Raw genomic sequence first — 21,311 nt, forward strand, 5'->3', positions numbered from 1 at the left:
TGGGGGTTGACTTTGCCTTAGGTACTTACCGCTTCCTGGGCCAGTGCAAAATGAATGTCTCCCTCTTGTGCGTGTTCCTGAAACAAGCCTGGCTAGCCACAGCATCCTAGATGTTCACTGGTTGGTCACGTACGTCATCAGCAGTTGCTGATTGTAATTATGGGCGAATCTGCCAACCTGGGTTGGATTCCTGGACATCCCCCCCGCATTGCGTACGGCTTGTTGGGGGATCTGTGTCATGATAGTGAGTGTCCCACACATACACCCCTATATTGGTAGCGGCGGCGTGGTGGTTAGCGCACTGCTGCGATCCCAGCCACCCGAGTTAAATTCCCACGCATGCCCAATATCAGTGTTGAATATCAGAACTGGTCCCAGGCCTCCCCAAGGTTCGACTCAGCCTTAAAAATGTGTTCATTGGTGCAGTGGGTAAATATCAACACTGCTCAGACAAAGACAGCTATTTGTGGTGATGGCCACCCACCCCCTCGTGTGCAGTGCCAGCCTTAATAGGCGTTCGCTAACAGCACTTGCCCCAATAGTCTATTAAAGGCTATACGGGGGATCTTTGTCTTTGGTGCCCTACACAGGCCTCTACGTCTCTCTGAAGATGCTTCATGGCGACATCAAGCAGATCCGCCAGGAGTTCCCCCATCTGGTCGATCGCTCCACAGCCATCGCCCGCAAGCTGGGCTTCCCAGAAATCATCATGCCTGGTGGGTAACAACGATAACAATTATAATGATGTGTCCTCTTGTCATCTCTATTCTTGCCGGTAATGATCAGTCATCCTCCGGCAATAGCACTCAACCTATGGAGATAGTAGGCTTCCTGTGGAGAGATTTGTTTCCACCATATGAAGAAGGAATCGAACAAATAATAATGAGCCACTGTTAGCCGGGGAACAGATGTGACGAAGGGAGCGAGAACATGGTGTGCGGAGGATAAAAACCGGCGCACCTTGACGCAGTTGTGAATTTGTGTCACACCTGCCGATAAATTCAGTTGTTGACCGTGTGTATAAAGCTTTGGCTTGGTTATTTATTCAAATGAGACGTTAGTGAATACTTTAACATTACGTTGCCGTGTGCCGCTGCTGCTATTGCCTGTGCGACCGTGACACCGCATCGCAGGGGACGTCAGGAACGACATCTACGTGACCCTGTTAAACGGGGAGTTCGACAAGGGCAACAAGACGACGCCCAAGAACACCGAGGTCACCATGTGCGTCTGCGACGAGGAGGGAAAGGTCTTGGAGGTAGCGCCCTGTTCCCAATTAAAACACTGCTCAGGTTCACTCGATTTTTTTTCGTGCCCTCCCATCCGTGAGCTCGCAGCCAATGTGGTTGCGAAATTCGAGGGATTGGCGGGGGCGGGGGGAGGGGGAGGGTGTGATTTCCACTCTGTGGCGGTAAGGGTGATCGTTGGGTGGGGTTTAACGAGCCCGAAATGTTGCTGCGCTTTGGAGGGCGATGTTGGTGCACACCGCTTGCAACAGTTGCACGGTTTATTTGAGTGCTTCTAAGTGCTGTTGTTGTGTAACGAGCCGTTCATCCAAGAAGACCTCACTCTTTTTCAAGAAGTCTCTGCAGCAGGGTGCCCTGGAATTTCCTTAGTGATTGTTTTGGTTGTAAAAAATATATAATTATCTGGTGATATCCCCCCCCCCTGGGTATTGCAAGGGAATGACACTCAAATCTTCGTGGGTGGGACTGGAACCCATTTTCTCTGCTGACATTTCCTCGACATTTGAATGTAATAGCATTAGAGTACCTGGCTTAAAATCAGAAAGTAATTCAGTGAATATCCTCTTTTGGGGATTGACAGCCCATATTTCATTTTCGGTGATAAAATACGCAAGTCTGCAGGAGCTGAGCTAAAGAGAGCCTTGCCCCTGCTATTGAAATGAGGAATTCCCATCACTCGCTCAAGGCCACCAATGGATATGAGCACGGGTTATTCCTCATTTGAGCTGTGATTCGCGTTGCCTTACCTTGACCGGTGCTTTACCAAAAAATAACCCAACACTTGCAAATGGCGATGTCCGCGAGTTATTTGGCTTTGCACATTCCCCACCAAAAGTTAGCGGAGGGCTGCGGTTATTAAAAACATCCTTCCGTTGGCAAACTAAATCCGTGAACATTCCCGCTACCTGCTTGTCTGCGCGTTGACCCATGCGCGTGGGCGTGCATTTACCACCGTGCACACCAGAGGGCATCTGCGTGCCTTGCCCAAGCAATGGCTTCGCTGCTGTAGCAACTGCTTTGGAAAGAAACTATATATTTGTCACAGGATTTGCCCCGTTCGTTTCGGCAATTAACTCAACTGATCAGTAATGCTTCAGCTATGGATGTGATCGAAAAAGGTGTAGTTCTAGAAAATGAAGTCACGTTTATGTTTTGGTGATGTCAGAGCGAAGGTGAAGTGTCTCCTTGCTCCAACAAGTACTGCTGCACATTCATCTCATACAGTGGTCCTGAGCCACTGGTGGGGGTCCACTCTCTCCACAGGATGCAAAACTCTTGGCATTTTATAAAGTGCTACTGAGTTACTCATTGTATTATCCCCTGAAGGATGGGAAGTCAATCCCAGGTGGGATATTGTTGGGAGTTTAATATATCTGAGTAATCCACCAACTCTCAGCTTCAATTGTTTTGTTACACGCAGGCCCCACCGTAATTCTAGATGGGTCAGTGGTAAAAATGGATCGCGATGTTACGTGTGTGTGTTTGTGGGGAATCAGTGGTCCAGGCTGATTTCCCATCCAGGCGCAGGTTTGATTCCTGGTCATGCACAACATTCCTGTTTTATGAACCTTGTTTGGATCTGCTATAGGTCAGCTCAGCCCTAAATGGGTACCTGGAGCTTTCTGTCAAGATTAACACTGATAGAGAGATTATCGCTTGCTTGATGTTGATCACACTGCCGCTTTTGGCACCGTATTAACCTTCATAGGTGCTCGCTAACAGCACTTGTGTCTGCAAGTTTGAGTGGAGGATCTTTGTCTTTGTCAGAATGTGATCTGCTTGGGCGCTGGAACCAACCCCGTAACAGAGTACAAGTCGGTGGTTTACTACCAGGTCAAGGCACCCCAGTGGTTTGAGACGGTCAAGGTGAGTTACGTCTCATTCATTTACCCACAAAGCCATTGGTGTGTGAGGCGGTGTTCACGGCCGTCGCTCACCTTCCTCAACAGCCCTGAGCCGGTGGTGGAAATTCCACATTCCATTTTTGCAAACGAGTGTTTTCTTCAATTTAAAAGCCCCACATTAATCATGACTCATGTCATTTGTTACTTCTAAATGTGTCCTCAGTATTTGCACTGCTAGCATACCAAGTGTCTCCCTTTTTTCACCACTGATATTTTTTTAGTAAATTTCTTCAGCTCGTATGTGTGTGTGTGTGTGCACTGTGCACGTCTTGTGTGCCCTCCTCTCGACCTGTTGCTGTGCATCTGTGCTGGTAGCACATGCTGTGTGTGCATGCTCTCTCTGTGACCTGTGTATCCGTAAGTGTGTGCGCGTAGATGAAGCTTGTTTAGATGTGTGTGTGTAAGCAATGCTATTGTGGTTTACACACTCCCCTGAATCCCCAGTAATCGAAGTTTAATTTCATGCCGTGTGCAACGACAGTGGTAATTGGAATCTTAACCAAACCCATGTGTGCCCTAGGTTGACTAAATCTTAATTGAGTAGCTCAGGCGTTGTGTGAACATTAGCGTTTGGGAGACATTTGCAACTGCCACGCTGGCCTAACTAACTAAGTGCTTGCTCATAGCGCCCGGCCCTAGTGGTCTGTAAGAGTGATTGGGGGATCTGTATCTGTGTCGTCGTTTGCAGGTGGCAGTGCCCATTGAAGACATGTATCGCAGTCACCTGAGGTTCACGTTTCGCCACCGCTCCTCCGTCGAGTGTGAGTCAAGGACCAACGACACCAACACCCCTTCGCACCCGCTTGGCGTTCTTGCCAGTCTCTCCACACCGACAGCACTCTGCTCACGCGGGGATGGTTTATGCCAGGAGTGGTGGCACATACCTCTTAGTTCAATGCTCTGCCAGCAGAGACGGTGGATTACCCAGAGGTCATTATTCATGTGATTAAATTACCTCAATTGCCTCTAATCACATCTCAGAAGCTTAGCGTGTTTTGAGCCTGGTTAGTAACTATTTTCTTTTTTTACTTGCATGATAGGTCATCAAAGTGGCTTATATCGTGTTTTCTTAAAGGGGAATTAGCATAGCCAAATCTAAATTCGTGTTTTTATAAATGGAGACAAAAACTGGAGGACCCTGGAGAAAAATCCATGTGACCACAGAGAGAACAGGCAAACCTCAAATATACAACACGACCTCCTGTGTGCCAGGAGAGGGAGATAACATCTTATGGCCACCACAGTTAGCTACTTGAATGGGTGGCCAGCAAGGCTTACATCGGGCATAGTAGGCACGCTGCTGCTGCTGCGAGGTGACCGCTCGATGGTCGTGCTGTGTCCCCCCACCTCGTTAAGTTTGTTGGGTTTGGTTTTCTCCCACATGACGCCACAGCAGCACTCGTCATTCAGGATGTTGGTCCAAATATCCCTAATGTAGGACCCTGCTGAAAGCAATTCTTTAAGACTTTGTGAACTGTTCCCAGATAAATGGAGATTAGTGTTATTAACATGACCGTGTCATTTTACACCGAACCTGCTGGAGTGTGAGGCGTGCAGGAGATGGTGGTACAGCAAGCAGGATTAGTAGATTGTTGGTGTTGAGTGTTCATCCCTTGCTTGCATTGGTTTTTTCAATCTCATTTTCTTTCGCAAGCAAAACATAATCTACGCGTATATATCTCCTCTGAAAAGTATGCAGATTCATTGAAGATTTTTGTTGTAATATATGACGTTTTTAGAGTTGTTTTTATAATGTATACCTATTTTTTCCATTGGATATTATTTGGTAACCAAGTAACAAAAATGTCCAGATAAGTTTCACCGAAGCCTGCATGGTTCTGGATTGGGATCTTTTGCCAAATTCATTAATCTGGTGAACATCTGCTTCTGATTCACACATTCACGATTTGCTTTTTCCACATTCAATCACGCCTTATCAAAACAAAAACAGGCTTTTACACATCCACGCTGCGACGTGATTGAAAACATCACCGGGCAGACCGCCAGTGGCGTGGATCAGAGGGCTTGGATCCTCCGGCGTGTAACATCTCCGCGGCTCTCCTTGTAACCGTGGGACGCTTCGTGTGTTCCCTTTGATGTTGTCTCCAGCCAAAGACCGCAGTGAGAAGGTGTTCGGCATGGCGTTCGTGAAGCTCATGAGATACGATGGCACCACCCTCTTGGACAACACTCACACGCTCATCGTCTACAAGGTAATTCGAATCTGTAGATGACGCGAAAATCCGTCGCAGCAGAAACGTTGACGAGGAACGCCTCCAGGCTGGCTCGGACTAGCCGGGCCTGCCTATTCGCGTGCCTACTGATTAACCAACCTGCCTATTCGCGTGCCTACTGATTAACCAACTTGCCTATTCGCTTGCCTACTGATTTACCAACCTGCCTATTCGCGTGCCTACTGATTAACCAACCTGCCTATTCGCGTGCCTACTGATTAACCAACCTGCCTATTCGCTTGCCTACTGATTAACCAACCTGCCTATTCGCGTGCCTACTGATTAACCAACCTGCCTATTCGCTTGCCTACTGATTAACCAACCTGCCTATTCGCGTGCCTACTGATTAACCAACCTGCCTATTCGCGTTCCTACTGATTAACCAACCTGCCTATTCGCGTGCCTACTGATTAACCAACCTGCCTATTCGCTTGCCTACTGATTAACCAATCTTCCTATGAGCCAGCCAGCTTAACTAATAGACTGCCGGCAATATCGCCGCATTTGTGGGAATTTCAATATTAACCTCCTTCCAGCGATTTATGGCTCAGTATGAAAGAATAGATATTTATTATGACATACACTGGCATAATTTATTTTGGCTTTAATATTTGTCTCCTTTATCGAGTGTTCTTCACTTCTTTGGCCTATATGTTGCATGTTATGCGTGTGTTTGATTAATGTTTTTGTGGGTGTAAGAGACAATTGTAATTGCTGAATGAATGTGCTGTTAGCTCGAATGCCTTTTGGCAACCTTGTCTAGAGCTGGCCTGCCTGTGAGCCTGTTAGCTCATGAAGTGAATTTGTGTAAGCCTACTTGACTATCCTATTAAAACTATCTGGATCGTAGCTGGCCTGGCTATTAGGTGACTTGCTGGCCTGGCTATTAGGTGGCTTGCCTCTTATACAATCAGTCCTACAGAGTGCCCATTAGCTTGCTTGCCAATTATACAGTTTGTTTCCTATCCTGCTTCACTAATTAGCCTATATGTCTGTGAGCAAGCTGACCTATTAACCGCTTGACTATTAGCCAAACTGCCTCTTAGTTTCCCCCTTAATCTGCTTCCTTCTCAACCGAAAACATATTTAATGTAGTAGCGTCGCATGGGTGCACACAACTGGGACGAGTGTTCTAGGAATTCAGTCGGTCATTGCGCTTGGGACACCAGCAGGTGGGGGGTGGTCTGTTGCATCGATCCGCGATGACCTGTGCACATGGCCTTGTCCTCAGGCTCATTGGCAGTTGCGAGGTGAGTCGTTGATGATTTGGTGAATCCAAGAGAAGCCAGTGAGACCTGGTCTGTGAGGGGTGTGCACTGGTGAATAGTGCACGTGTCAACGTTTCCTCGAAGCAATTTTAAACTGTGGAAGCCAGAGTAATAGAGATCCACTTCAGTGCTTTTGGGCTGATGTTCCATTCACTGCGTCGGTGTCAGTGGGAAGTTCGGTGAACACCATATCACGTTTGAGTGTACGCGATGCAGTGCACGATGTAAGTATTCCGGCCAGGTGGCACTGTGGTTTCAAACGCTCCTCCATTGGAAGGTCGCGAGTTCAAATTGAGGGCGGGGGTCAACTCGACCAACCCTGCTCACGGCGTTGGGTTGGCGAGTCGCCATTTGTCCGTCTTGTGGAGCGACTGCGAAGTCGACTTCCCCAACGCCAGCTCAGGGCTTGCCAGTGGCGATGAGCACTCGCCCGAGCGAGGAGACGGAACTTGCGCTTTAAACTTACGCGTCGAGTCTGGTGGTGGAGCCGTTGAGCAGCTAAGTTGATATGCCGCGACACTTTGTGCGAGTTGCTCTTACGAGCGTCGTTTTGTCCTCACGGTGCTTGCTCGCTCGCAGGCATTGCCAGCTGTGCTGCTGTAGAGTGCCGCTGACGGAGCAGCATGCCCTCCCTTGTGCACAGTAGCAGCGGAGCGTCGTTGGCTGCCAACAGACAAGACCTCCCGTGACGCCTCGTAGACAGCACCAGCAAATGCCCTGAGCGTCCATTAAGGGCGGCGCAGTTCCTAAGGGGGAAGTGTAACCGGCGACATGCGTGGCCGCCTTGGTCACCCGAGAACTGATGTTTGCGCACCTCAATAGATGCCATTTCAATGCTGAATTGACGTAGGGGATGCCCAGGAGAGGTGGTGGCACGTGACTGCAATCCATCGCTTGAGAGACCAGGGTTGGTGGATTGTACAAATACGTCAGATTGCTTAACCAGGAGATAGCAGCGCAGAAAATGTGTTCACAAACTCTTTTGTACAGAACTAACTGAGCGTTTTTCTTCCGTATCGAGTAGCGTTTCTTGAGCTGATTTTGTTTCCTTTCAAGTGCAACAACAATTTCTTAAAAAGGAAATTATCCAAACATGCCAACGTGGGAATCTTCTGAAAAACCCATTGATACTCCGTGTTACAGTCCTTAATGAAATTTTTTTTTTGAATATTTGTACCATTTACTGATTTTGTGCACCATGGCCGCGAATCAAATCAGGGCCTTTAGGAGCACGACGTGTTGTTTGAAACCTCTGCGGTTTTATGCACACATGCACATACGTGTACTCATGCAAAGGCAAAGATCTCCCAGATAGCATTTATATGCTTTTTGGGCAAGTGCTGTGAGCGAGCACCTATGAAGGCCGGCACCGCACACGAGGGGCTGGGTGGCCAGCGCCACGCCTGGTCGCCTTTGTCTCCCTAGTGGCGATGTTCACACACCTTCCTGGGTACTCATTTGAGGCTGAATGGACCTAGAGGAGGTCCAGGATCGGTTCAGATTATCTACACTGCTCTTGGCCGTGAGTGGGAGTCCAACTCGGGTCACCGGGTTTGTAGCGCAGTGCGCTCATTGCTGTACTATCGCTCCCCACACACACATACACACATATACTCACACACTCACACACGCTTGCATCCACATGTTAGTTTTATAGCATGTTGTCGACAGATGTTACACATAAATAAAACCCAGCAGTAGGCCTGAAACAGACCCCTGCGGCGTTTCGACCTTAATAGGTCGAGAGATAAATTCACTGCTTCCAACCACTGTTGTCAATTGCGCAAGTTTGATTCACGTTGCAGTGCTGATTCATTGTCGAGACTGAAACGTGCTGCGACTTCTCACTGACAGTTAAAAGCACGCAGGCTCGTGGATGCCGTAGCAAAATCACTTTGCTCACGATCGGAGCGAGTTCAAATCGCGGTCGGGGGTCGACTCAGCCCATCACTCAAGTCAACTGGCTGTTCTTCAGAGAGCCCTACCCCCTGCCATAGTAACTTGGAATTTCCACTGCTGGTGCAGGGCCTCCAGTGAAGATTGGAGTCACCTCGAGCTCAGATAAAAGACCTTTGAAGACACTTTCACTGACCATTTTTTGACTGTTGATTCCAACAGTCAAACATTGTTTTTTTGCTTCGAGACCGAATATATGTCTCAGCCAGGGGGCTTATCATCCCACAGACATCCGGAAGCAATTTATCCGAGATCAGACGTGTCGACAGGGATGGAAATTGGCTCGTGATTGTTGATATCAGAGATTGAACGGCCCCGATGCAGCGAAATGCATAGCTCACATTTCCGTTTCGCCTGGGACAGATCATTGTTTGATTATAGGACTGGATGGTTTTCTTATAGCCAACACGAGCAACACGTTGTATTCTGTCCTGTTAGGCGTTATTTTCTGGTTTGGTTTTCCTTCTGTGATCCTAGACGCATTGTGTGCTGAATTACACCTTAGGTGCACATGCAGCAATGATGTTGCTGGGCTTTGATGGCTGGTATTTGTGCCAAGCAGTTTTATATATTTACATTTTTTTCTCATGAATATGGCCCCAGGTCCTAAAACACAATCAAGTTATATTAAAATAAAAGTGTCTCCATGCTCAAACAAAAAATTAGGCGGCTCTCATCTCCATTGGTGGCTCTAGGCCAGTGGTTTTTAAACTCCACATTCCCATGGTGTGGGTAACAATGTACGACAGGATGGATAATTAAAAACGCACCGTAACGCAGAGAACCGTTTAACATAATTTTATACATTTCGTCTTCGACGTTCATAATATTGATTTATTTAAATAGGCGAGAAATAATTAAAATGCACATCCTTTATGCAAGGCAGGTCTGGGTTAAAGTAGAATAAGATTCAAAGTGAAATTGTGCAAAAGGTAATCAAATTACCGACACAGATTCCTATTCAAAGTAAAAGAGTCTCCATGCTCAAATCAGTATAGCAGGGATCTCATGTTAAAGAAGCCAACAATAATGTACTTTTTTGGTAAAATTTACCTAATATATGTTGTTTAGAATAAAGTTATTGATAAAGATGATACAGTAATAACATCACCTTGAACGTACGACATATTGAATGAATCAAATCACTTCCAAAACTGCGGGTAATCAGTAACCCTCTGAGCTATGAGTTAGTAGCAATTTTTATATATACTATAATGTTTTTTGTATTGTTCGTTTTAACATTCTTATCCACTCCTACTGGACATCTGTTTAAAAGAGCTTTTTAGCTCATCGGATTCCTCCAGTAGAGATAAATATTCTGATTCTCATTCTGAGCTCCTAGAACCGAGGGCGATCCGTAGCCCTCTCAGATGCTCGTTGTTGCCTTGTGCTCCGTCTCGTTCCTCACGATGCGGAGCGACGACCCAGAGACCGGCGTGAGATGTAGACGCAGCAGATGCTCTCCTGGCAGATTGAGCCTCGACGCCGGCTTTGCATTTTCGCAAACGAGCTCTGGGGGACGTCGAGCGCTTGTGAGAGAGAGAGCGAGCGAGCGCGTGCGGGGGGGTGGCTGGTGACACACGCACGCCGAGGGCAGCGTTGGCCGATAATAACGACTTTGATGATAGCCGCATCGGACTATTGGGCAATGATTACACCGCGTAATACGGTTGCTTGCACGCTCGTCGCCTGGACTGGCCTTCCTGTGCACGGAGACGAAGATTGATGGCTCTTTTTTAGCACTTGGGCTCTGTGTAAGCCTGTCAAAGATAGCTTCTTGTTCGGAATCAAGCCAAAGTGTTGGCTTGCTCAAATGAGCACTGGAGCAGTGCTCATAATTAATTGATGCCTCTGAGGTAGAGGTGTAATCCATGAGCCCAGGACAGATACATTTTTACTTAACTTTCGTGACTGCAGGAATTCATATTCAGATGTTTGTACTCTTCGTTACCACCTGAGCTGGCATGATTCTTCGTGGTTCTTTGTGGCTAAGCACAGGAAATTATGCAATATCTACTTCAAATGAGTGGGGTTATTAAGTAATCCACTCTTATTTGTTGCACAAATAAAAGGCCATTACAAAAAATGTGCTTACTTAGGTGGTACCACCTGTCTGCTCTGGCATGTTCATATGATGATCAAAAGTCTCTCCATTACAATATGGTCTCGATATATATTTATTTTTTTATATACGCTGAAGGGACGAAAAGCAAAGCTGACCCTCGACCGGGTGTGAACTGGCAACCTTTCAAGCTGGCTGGATTGTGTGACATTAGCAAGCACCGATTGAAGCTGACACCGAATTCAAGGAGTGGTGTGTCGAGCGCCACGCCAAGTTTCCTGATCTTCACACTCCGCACCGAATACTCGCTGTGAATGCAGACTTTATCTAGGTGGGGGTGGGGGGGGAGACTTAAAGTCAGGTTCGGAGATCACCTGCTACGTACGTGCATGGGAGTTGAACCAACCTCGCAAGGAACATAGCCTTGTACAGACTGTTGGGGCAAGTGCTGTTAGCGAGTAGCACCTATGAAGGCGGAACGGCACACGAGGGGCTGGGTGGCCAGCACCACGCCCAGCTACCCCCCCAGTGGCGATGTTTACACACCGCGCCAGGTACTCATTTACGCTGTCCTCGCACGCACCTGCCGACACACACATTAAACGCACACACGCAACACGTTCCATACTTCTTGCTCATATATCTTTAGAACGAAGTCACGGGCTATCTCCGCTTAACCAGACGCAAAGTGATATAAATGCGCAAGAGGCACACATGCAGAAAAAAAAATGTGTACAGGTTTTGGTGTGCGTTACGTATGCACATTACACACGGGAGGCAGGTAGGGCATTTTGAGAACATTTAGAAAATAAAATACATTCATACACGAAATTGGAGAAAAATCCCATTGTTCAGTCTAATCGTGCATTAGAATAGGTTCATCGATGTGACTGGTTACTGTGCTGATAAGCAAAGTTAAAGAAGTCTGTACATTGTGTCTTAATATATCTTTTGATACACTTTTAACACTATTTCAGCACATTTATACACAGGCATCACTCAACTTGGCAGTCGTTACACGCACTTGCCTACTGCACACACTTTACACACGCTGCAGTCTACGCACTATACACACAACATTCTCATATCACATCACGCTAATTTAAGGCTGAGTTGACCTAGCAGAGACACAAAACAGGTTCAGACATCACTTTTCTCTCCAGCATCGCATGTTTGGGAATTTTTACCGACATCGCAAGTGTCACGGAACACTTCACAAACCACTGCACCAGCGCTCCGAATACAAGACAACGACCCCCGTATGACCTTGAGCTGACTGGGCAAGTGCCGTTCGCGAGCACCTATGAAGGGTGGGCACGGCACACTTGGCCTGGGTGGCCAGCACCGGTGCCGATGTTTACGCATTGCACCGAGCGTTCGCGTAAGGCCGAGTCGACCGAGGGGAAGCCCGGGACCAGTTGAAGTAATTGCCACTGTTGTCGGCCGTGATCTCCAGATACACACCGACACGCACGCAGTCCCTGCACGGGCAACATACACGTTATACCGTGCCGTGTACTCCTGCAGATGTCACCACCTGCCTCTACTTTAATGAGACACAAATTAATATGAATGCGCAAAGGTGCACGTCCAGATTAAATGTGTCCACGTTTTAGTATGTATTGCACACACTACGCACGGGAGGCAGGCAGAGCATTTTGAAAGGGGATACAGGAATACGTTTTTTGTACAGAATGGTAGAGACCCCATTGTTAAGTCGACTCGTGTATTCGTGCGTCCATCCCTGCGACTGGTGACACTGTTGAAAATAAAGTTGACGCAAGACTGTGCGTTGTTTTCATGCAGTTCTTCAGTATAACTTGTCCACGACTCTGGAACGTTTATTCATAGTTTGTTGTCCTTCCCCGCACCTCCGATTAGCTACGTACGGTGCGTAAGAAGTTCAATATACACACATGACACTGTTCACGTTACACGTTTGTGCGCACACACTCTACTTCGCACAAACACGCGCTATACGAGTGTTATACACACGTACTGCACGCGCACACACTTTATATACACACACATACACCACATTGTTACGTGTACTTATTGCACTCGCATTACACACGCGCTCAATACACACATTTACACCCATGCTTCACGTGTACACACGCGCGCACACGTTACACGCACTCGTTTTCTCTGGGGCGTGTCACGAGTCAACTCCACGTGTGGGTTCACAAATCAGATTTGAGCGTTGATCATGTTTTCATTCTTCTCCCATTTCATTGTTTTTGGGTTTTTTTTCCGGCTTTTGTTTGCACGGTTTTCTTTGTCATATTAAATGTAGCATTATCGGATCATTTTCACAATTTGCGAAAATGAATCGTTTGTCACGCGCAATTTGTGCTCGCGCATCTTGCGTGTCACGATCGATTCTGCTCTGAATTGATGCATCGTTATATAGCTGCAGCTCAAACGTGACGCGCACAAACAGCTACACGTGTGCACACGATACACACGTTGTACACGCTGCGCACATATATAGACACCGTTCGCACATCGCACGCACTCGTTACGTAAGCGCATACATTACACACACAACACCCTGACGTATGACGCAAATACACGCTACACTACACGCACACATTTCAACACATTACACTAAGTCTGTCAAACTCGTACGCTATTCACTAATTGTCAATGCACAAATCGCACGCACACTGCGCGTGTGCACACGTTTACACGCAGAGGTTGCACAATTCCCTCGCATATTAAGCAAACGTTATGTATTGCACCTTTACCCACGACGCACAGACGCGAACACACACCACACGTGCAAACAAAGACGAACCATGTCTCCCAAGCACTGCGGGGCGGGTGGGTGAAGACAGGGGCCTGCTGGATGATTTATAACAGTTTCGCAAGTTAATGCACAACATCCGGTGTGGAATACAGGGTTCTGTAGGCATTCTAAGTCTGCCGTGACAGCTCGATAAGTCGTAATGAATGCACTACAGTTGAGTAAGATTGTGATATAGGGAGAGTAGTCCATCTTCTTGCAGTGATACATCTTCTGCACCACTGATGGGGGGTCCTCGCATTACACGGGAGGAATTACTCTTATTTTTCTCCGTGTTATTCAACTCTCTGCTCACCTTTGCCTGCGAACCTGCCTGAAATAACAAGAAAGGCATCGTCGTTATGCAAAATCAGCAGCGGCCTTTCAATGTGATGTGCCCAAGTTTAAAGATTGCATCATTATTTTCCAATGGTGACCGTTTCCGTCGATAGCCTTGCACACCCTGCGTGTTAAAAATGGCAGTGAATTGAGGTGGCCGGGTGGCTTGGAAGGTGGAGCCACAGAGCTGGCCCTGACTAAGATCCTGGATTCCATTCTGGGCATCCACCCGTGATTAACTGAGATTGTCAAGTGTAGCGAGTTTATGATAAAATTCTGGCTCTGAGAATTAAAAAAAAAAGTTTTGTTTGACCCCCACGCAGAAACAAATCTCATCGTGGAGTGTATAACATTGTGTGACTTTAATAATTTTTCAGCAGATATTCTGTGAAGTATTTCTTCACGAACCCGTCTTCCCTTAACACACGGGGAACAATTTTGTTAAATGCTTTACGGGGATCTTTCAGCGCCCCCTTAAGAGCCGGAGACTCAGATGAGCGTGGACTCTCACTCATTCAATCGGGGGATGCGCTTCAAATGATTAAACTGACCCGTGTAGCCAGCACGGCGGACACTTTCTTCGCTGCGACCCCCCCACATCGCTCTGCCAGGCAAGAAGACTCAAGCCTTCGACCCTCGTGCCCTCTCCCGCTCGCTCCCCGCAGGGCGACACGAAGAAGCTGGAGGACGCGTCGGCGTATCTGGGCCTCACGTCGATGGAAGACCGCTCCACCCTGCAGTCGCCGTCCAAGCCGCTGCCTGCCAGCAGCCTCGCGGTCAGCAAGGAGCGCCTCTACATCTCCACGCTCGTGTGCTCCACCAAGCTCACACAGAACGGTGGGTGGGGTGCACCGCGTTTTTCGCCCACGCGTTGCCCGAATCTGTTTGTGACTTGGCGGTGGTGGTGAGACCGACCGGTCACCCGTTTGCCGAGTCGTTGCCGAGTTTCGGGTCTCGTCTCGTCAGTTTTTGATTTTTAATCATGCGTGGCGCTTAGTGATTGTCTGTCGCAAAATTAATTAAAAAGTGCCCGAGTGTGTCGTGGTGCTCTAACGTGTGTTGGCCGTTGCTTTATCTCTCGTGTCATGTCTCAAGTTGCATGGCCGTTAAATTTGTGAGCAAATCATGCGTGTGAAATTGTGAAGCCGTGTGTCTGTTTGTCGCGTGATTTACAGCAACCAGCAGATGTTTACATACGTGGGCGAGCGTGACCTTTATATATTTACAAAAAATTACGCATCTCTTGTCTCATTCCGTCTCAAAGAAGAGACGTCGGTGTCTTAGTTGGGGGCTCTAACCTACTTGTAATTAGAAAGTTGAAGTATATCTTTACTCAAACAAGAATTCGCCAGTGCTTATCTGTGGTATTGAACCAGTGATGGAAAATTCCACATGTATAACGTGGGGCTCATTCTATCCATAGGATAAATGCTGTTGATTTCCCACATAAGTGATACTCAGATGGGCTGCGTTGACTGCAAACCGACCTTCCAAAAGTGGAGTGTGTATGGATGTTCAACTTCCTTCGCACCGTACATAGTCAACCGTGCTAATTTGAGTGCCCTCGTTAGAGTTCCACTCGGCCTGGATTACAGGTTACGAGTGGCCATGTATTTAGGCCAGGATGGTGCAAGACTCCACTTTTTCATCACCATTCTGTGGTTCATACAATGAATATCACTTGAAAGAAAGTCAAATGGCTTCTCTCATGGAGAGACTGGAACCTGCCGTAGGAATGTGCAATGTCTGCCAGTTGCTCAGGGCCATCGATGTTAATGAGCACTGCCCCATGATTGTTTCAATAGGGTGACAATTCAATTTTCATCACCATCATCATCATCTTGTATTATGTATAATGTCTCTCATGCAGTTGTACATTCAAGGTGCCAGAACCAAGGGGTATTTGAGATCATTAATAAGTAAGGAAGTGATTGCAGATCAAATTAAACGTTAAATATCCACACAGTATTGATAATTAATATAAGCAACGAGCAAAATTTGCCAGGTTCTAGTATTTACTTGGTACTATTATTAGGCGATCAATAAATCCCCAACATACAGCGGATGATGAAGGTGGTGGTGGTCCTTGTTTCACAGTGGAGCTGCTTGGGCTATTGAAGTGGCGCTCCAACCCCAACATCCTGGAGGCCAATTTGAGGCAGCTCATGAAGGTCAACGGCGAGGAGGTGGTCAAGGTAAGGGCCTGCACTATGCTCATGACGAGCAGCAGCTCATGGGCCTGCAACGCGCCGTGTCGCACCTCGTCGTGGTGTGCCCCTGTTGCCTCTTGCTGCGTGTGGTCGGTGGACGTGAACCCATGGCGCCTGGGTCAGTCCCGTGACCTCCTGCCAGCGGGGGCATTCGACACTTCCCGTGGCCTCAAAGTGCACACAGCCTGGCACAAGCGTCGTGGTGATGTCACCGCCACTTAGTGGGGAATGGCGGTTGTTGTTGTTGTGCGTGTTTGTGTCGCCTCACGTTGCCGCCCTGCTCCCCCCCCCTCCCCCCTGGCCTCCCGCCGTGGTGAACAGTTCCTGCAGGACACACTGGACGCACTCTTCAACATCATGATGGAGAACTCGGAGAGTGAGGTTTACGACCGCCTCGTGTTCGATGCCCTGGTAAGGCCACCTCCCCGCCCCCATCATCCAGAGTCCACCTCTAACGCTGACCGACCCCACCACAACACCCCCTCTCTCCCACGGAATCAGAACCTTTATTTACCCTGGAAAAATCCGATGAGCTACAACAACAAACAATACCAAAAACGATCTGAGTGTAAAGTATAGGCATCCGAAGAAAATCACTGCTAAAAATAAATACGTTAAATAGATAAGGTTATATAAGTTCAAATTGCATAAGTGCATGTCAACACGTGGAAAATATCTAGCTCCCGCCATGGGAATGTGGACTTGCCATCGCGGGAGATAAAAGCTGCCCCATCTCTCGATTGAGTGGATTGAGTGTGGCGTGTACTCTGGCTAACATTATAGATTTTGAAGGCAGATACTCCTTTTTTTTTACATTCAGGACAAGTTAAAAGGCAAAGCATCAACGTTTCAAAAAAGAGAAACAGATGCTACTCCTCACTGTTGGCATTAGGAACCAGGGGTGCAAGTTCCACATTTTTATGGCTTTGCCCCAAATCTCTGTAGCACTTTCCACAATGTATTTTTTTGGTATTGATCTCGCAGGGATATTGTGCCAAATCTTGCCGCGATTAGAATTCAAACTCATGTCGAACTGATTTTGAGCTGAGTGCCCTTCCACACCACTACCCGCTGAGTTTTTGAGCACCCCCTTCATGCCGGGGACGGCACTCGAAGGGGCGGTCTGGCCCACACCTCGCGAGTTGAGTGGCTGACCTCGTATGGCCAGATGTGTGTGAGATTCATTTTTCCCGGGTCAACACAGGGCAGGTCCACGCAAAAGTGAACCCAGCTCATGAGTGTTCATGCAGTATATCTCATAATACAATATATATAACACATCAATACCTCTATAGGATTCCATTGCGTTTGATTGATTTTGTTTATATCTTCCTGCTACATGCTGCACTGTTTTACACTCACACTGATAGCTTGGTATCAACATTCTCCCTGTGCCACAAGATGGTGTGTTTGGATTTTGCACTGCGTTGCAGCCAACGCTATGACCCAGTCTTTAGTGCTATTGAGTGCTAATGAATGCGTCTATCCAACCCGCTCGCTCCGGGGTGTCCCATGGAGAGCGAGCGTCTTCCCTCTAAATATCAATTCATGTGCCACCTCATTTGTCCTTGTTAAGCCCTGTGCATCTTCACTAAGTCCATGCTCAGTCTTCAGACATCACATTAGCACAGCGTTCTCATTACGTTGCAGCAAGAGGCAAGTCAATAGTCAAGAGGTCACCGTGCCCAATTCGGTTGGTGTACGACCACACCTCTCCACCTCTCCGTCGCTTCCTCCATTCTTCCAGTTCCTGCAAACGTTTCACAGACGACAGCTGACTTCAAAGGTCTGGTGTCACGGTTTCACCACCTCTTTCTGGCTTCAGTTCTTCCCCCTCGGTTGCCTACACCCGGTTGCCACCCTAGTGCCCGCCTCATTATCCTGCCCTCTCTCCGTACTGCTCACACGCCCCACACGTAGCAGCCTCCTGCAGCAGGCCGCCATTCTTTATAATTGCAAAGGAGTGCGAGGCAGCTGTTGCTGACTGGGATTCAGACTTTTTTATTTTCGGTTTTACGAAAGGTGGGTCATCAGAATAATGAGTTGGGGGTGTGCAGTGAAATTCACTGGCCATGTGCACACACAACAATGTCCGTTGTGCTGCGCTGTGATCCTGGTTACTCTGGTCCAATTCCCCGCCACACAGCATCAGCAGCACGTGGCATTGTGACCTGGCCTACATCTCCCAGTGTCTCGGGTGTGGACCAATCAACTTCAAGGACAGTGCATATATTATCAGAGTTATGTTTTTTGTTTGCATTAATGGCTGCAGGTATTGTGGTCTATGCAAACATGACTTCTTGTAAAAAAGGTGTCAGTTTTGTTGCCAGATAGAAGGGTAAAAAAACAATTATCACATGTATGAATACCTTAAAAACAGGAGGATCGTGTCTTGGTAATAGTGTCTGTGTATGCGAGCGCGTGTACGCGCGTTTCACTGTAACGCTTATCCGTTGCGATGTACCACATACGCTGCTTGCGCATTCAAACTGGCTAGATTAGGATCGCGGCTGGCTCCTCACACGATACGTGACCTTTTTAGTTGCATTCTAAACTCTCTTCTGCCAAACTTTACTTTCAATTATTTTTTTCCATTCGCTTTGCATTGTAGCGCTTTGGTGCACTCGCTGAGCGACGCGCAGTTGCAGGTAATTGATATTCACTTGGTCCACCCGTGCGTTGTTTATTTTAGCAGCGATTATTTCATCTCGAGGGACCAGAAGCAATTCTCAGCGAGCCTCACTTATGAGACTGGTTTAACCCACCGTGCATTTCAAAGCAGCGAACACATCCACAGTGTTCGCTTGACAATGCATTTTGTGAAAATCGTTCCCTGTTTTATTTATAAATGCAAATCCCACCGCCAAGTAACACGAGTGGAGGTTAATTTTTTCTGTCTGGCAGATAGTCATTACAATCCCTGTAAAATATATAACTAGCACACACCGTCAACACAGCAACTGTTTATTATAATAATAATAATAAACTCAGTGTTATAAAGCACCTTTCAAATTGATAATCACAAAGCGCTGTACATCAGAGGTGAGAAAAAAATGTTATAACAATAAAACACCGACACACCAGTAATAGCCCAATCACAATCCAACGTAGCGCCGTGTAACATGAAGCAGTCCCAGCTATGCGGTGGCTGCGGGGGTTATGGCGGGGTGAACGGCAATTGGTGCACTGAGCCACAGAAGTGGACACCTGAGTTCGAATCCCGCTGTCATTCCTTCTCTCAAGTCGAGAGCTGATTGCTTCAGCACAGTCGCCAAGTGGCTACTCAAACATAGAACGTCATTTACAATTGAGTTGTTTTTTTACTTATTTCAGCTCAATCCGACTGAGGGCTGACACCAGTAAGCAGATTGGTTGACTGACTTACCGTTGCTTTACTCGGGCGAAGCAGTCCTGTGTGGTGCGGGTAGAGGGGCACGGGGAGTGCTGTCGTTAATCTACGTGACTTTACCGAAAAAAAACAAAGAGTATGAATCCTTGCAGTCACGAAAGCTTCAAATCTAGAAGTGTTGTAGTTATCATGGTGTCATGCTCCTGGCACACACTCATTCTGCTGCCTGATGGAGTTCCTAAAGGATGTTCTTCAACTCACGACAGCATGATCTATATATATAAAATCGCAAGTCTGTCTGTCTGTCTGTGTGTGTGTCTGTCTGTGTGTCGCCGGACCATACGCAGTTTCATTGGACGAAATGTGAGGGATTTGCGAGACACGATTGGGCCGTTTGGTTTTCCACGGCGGTTGCCCCTGGCAACGGGTAGCGACGCATTCGCTGCGGGGTGGACGCCATTTTTAATTCCCGTTAAAAATATGCGCACGCATTAACACACGACTCTGAGGTAAATTCATCAAAGTTTCACGTCCTCTTCACTCCCCCCCCCACCCCAATGTGTGCAATTACTATTATAGGGTCGGTAGATAATAAAATTATAGCGATTAGACAGTATTATTGTAGCGCGGGGGGGGGGGGGGGGGGGTAACGGCCCCAGTACCCAGCCTCAGCCGGTTGGGCAATCTAGGCGAGGCCAGAGGCTCTGCACGGTACTAGGCCTCGACACCCCACCACACTATAGGCCGTACATATTACTGTACAGCGGCCGAGGAGATCGTGGCTGGGGGGGGGGGGGGGTCAGGGGTAGCAGCCCATCTGTGTATATATGTAAGGTTATTAAGAAATATATTTTTCACCCGGGCAACGCCGGGTACTTCTGCTAGTCTATGTATATAAAATCGCAAATCTGTCTGTCTGTCTGTGTCTGTGTCTGTCTGTCTGTGTGTCGCCGGACCATACGCAGTTTCATTGGACGAAATGTGAGGGATTTGCGAGACACGATTGGTCCGTTTGGTTTTCTACGGCGGTTGCCCCTGGCAACGGGTAGCGACGGATTCGGTGCGGGGTGGACGCCATTTTTAATTCCCGTTAAAAATATGCGCACGCATTAACACGCGACTCTGAGGTAAATTCATCAAAGTTTCACGTCCTCTTCACTCCCCCCCCACCCCAATGTGTGCAATTACTATTATAGGGTCGGTAGATAATAAAATTATAGCGATTAGACAGTATTATTGTAGCGCGGGGGGGGGGGGGGGTAACGGCCCCAGTACCCAGCCTCAGCCGGGTGGGCAATCTAGGCGAGGCCGGAGGCTCTGCACGGTACTAAGCCTCGACACCCCACCCGTGTCAAGCGACGACTTTTTGGTATAAACTCGATATACCCAGCGTTGCCCGGGGGGAAAATACATTTAAAATCTTCTGAAAACTTTCAAACATTACATGACAATGAAATCTGTGTATATATGTAAGGTTATTAAGAAATATATTTTTCACCCGGGCAACGCCGGGTACTTCTGCTAGTCGAGATATACAGACAGTCCCCGAGATTGCTAGCGTTCAACTTACGAACATCCGTACTTACGAAGGAATGGCCATAAAATATAATTTTTTTGTAACCATCCAAATTGTGAACGTTCGGCCGCGTCTTATGAACTGTACCGCGGAACTATTTTGTTCGGCGGGGCAACCCTCTGCGTGACGTAATGAGTCCCAGCGTCCCGCATAATGTACGACAGCCGTTCCACTCAAGGTAAGTGAAAATAAAACTGACTTCTTTCTTTTCTTGTTACTTTATTTTATGTTTTATCTACAAGACAGGATTCATTACAGTATTACAATGTACAATATTTCTTCTTATGAGCTTCACGATCCTTCTCTTTATTGAACCGTAACACATTTTATAACACTGACCGTGTGTACAGTTGAATATTGAGTTCCGAGATACGAACA

The 21,311-nt window shown here is 47.5% G+C and overlaps 1 protein-coding gene across 4 annotated transcripts in view; it reads left to right on the plus strand.

Moving 5' to 3' along the window:
- Positions 1-21,311, plus strand: part of LOC144935209 (dedicator of cytokinesis protein 1-like) — a 313,091-nt gene that overhangs the window by 42,161 nt on the left and 249,619 nt on the right. For 2 of the 4 annotated variants that reach the window (XM_078861718.1, XM_078861717.1), the window contains exons 13-20: positions 591-716; positions 1,134-1,258; positions 3,015-3,113; positions 3,840-3,912; positions 5,261-5,364; positions 14,410-14,635; positions 15,896-15,993; positions 16,330-16,419. In XM_078861718.1, coding sequence (XP_078717844.1) covers positions 591-716; positions 1,134-1,258; positions 3,015-3,113; positions 3,840-3,912; positions 5,261-5,364; positions 14,410-14,635; positions 15,896-15,993; positions 16,330-16,419 — 941 coding nt within the window. The remainder of the gene's footprint in view (positions 1-590; positions 717-1,133; positions 1,259-3,014; positions 3,114-3,839; positions 3,913-5,260; positions 5,365-14,409; positions 14,636-15,895; positions 15,994-16,329; positions 16,420-21,311) is intronic. The other 2 variants (XM_078861720.1, XM_078861719.1) reach the window with 1 other exon arrangement.

The sequence above is a fragment of the Lampetra fluviatilis genome, chromosome 12 (genome assembly GCF_964198595.1).
Source record: "Lampetra fluviatilis chromosome 12, kcLamFluv1.1, whole genome shotgun sequence".
NCBI classification, from domain to species: Eukaryota; Metazoa; Chordata; class Hyperoartia; order Petromyzontiformes; family Petromyzontidae; genus Lampetra; species Lampetra fluviatilis.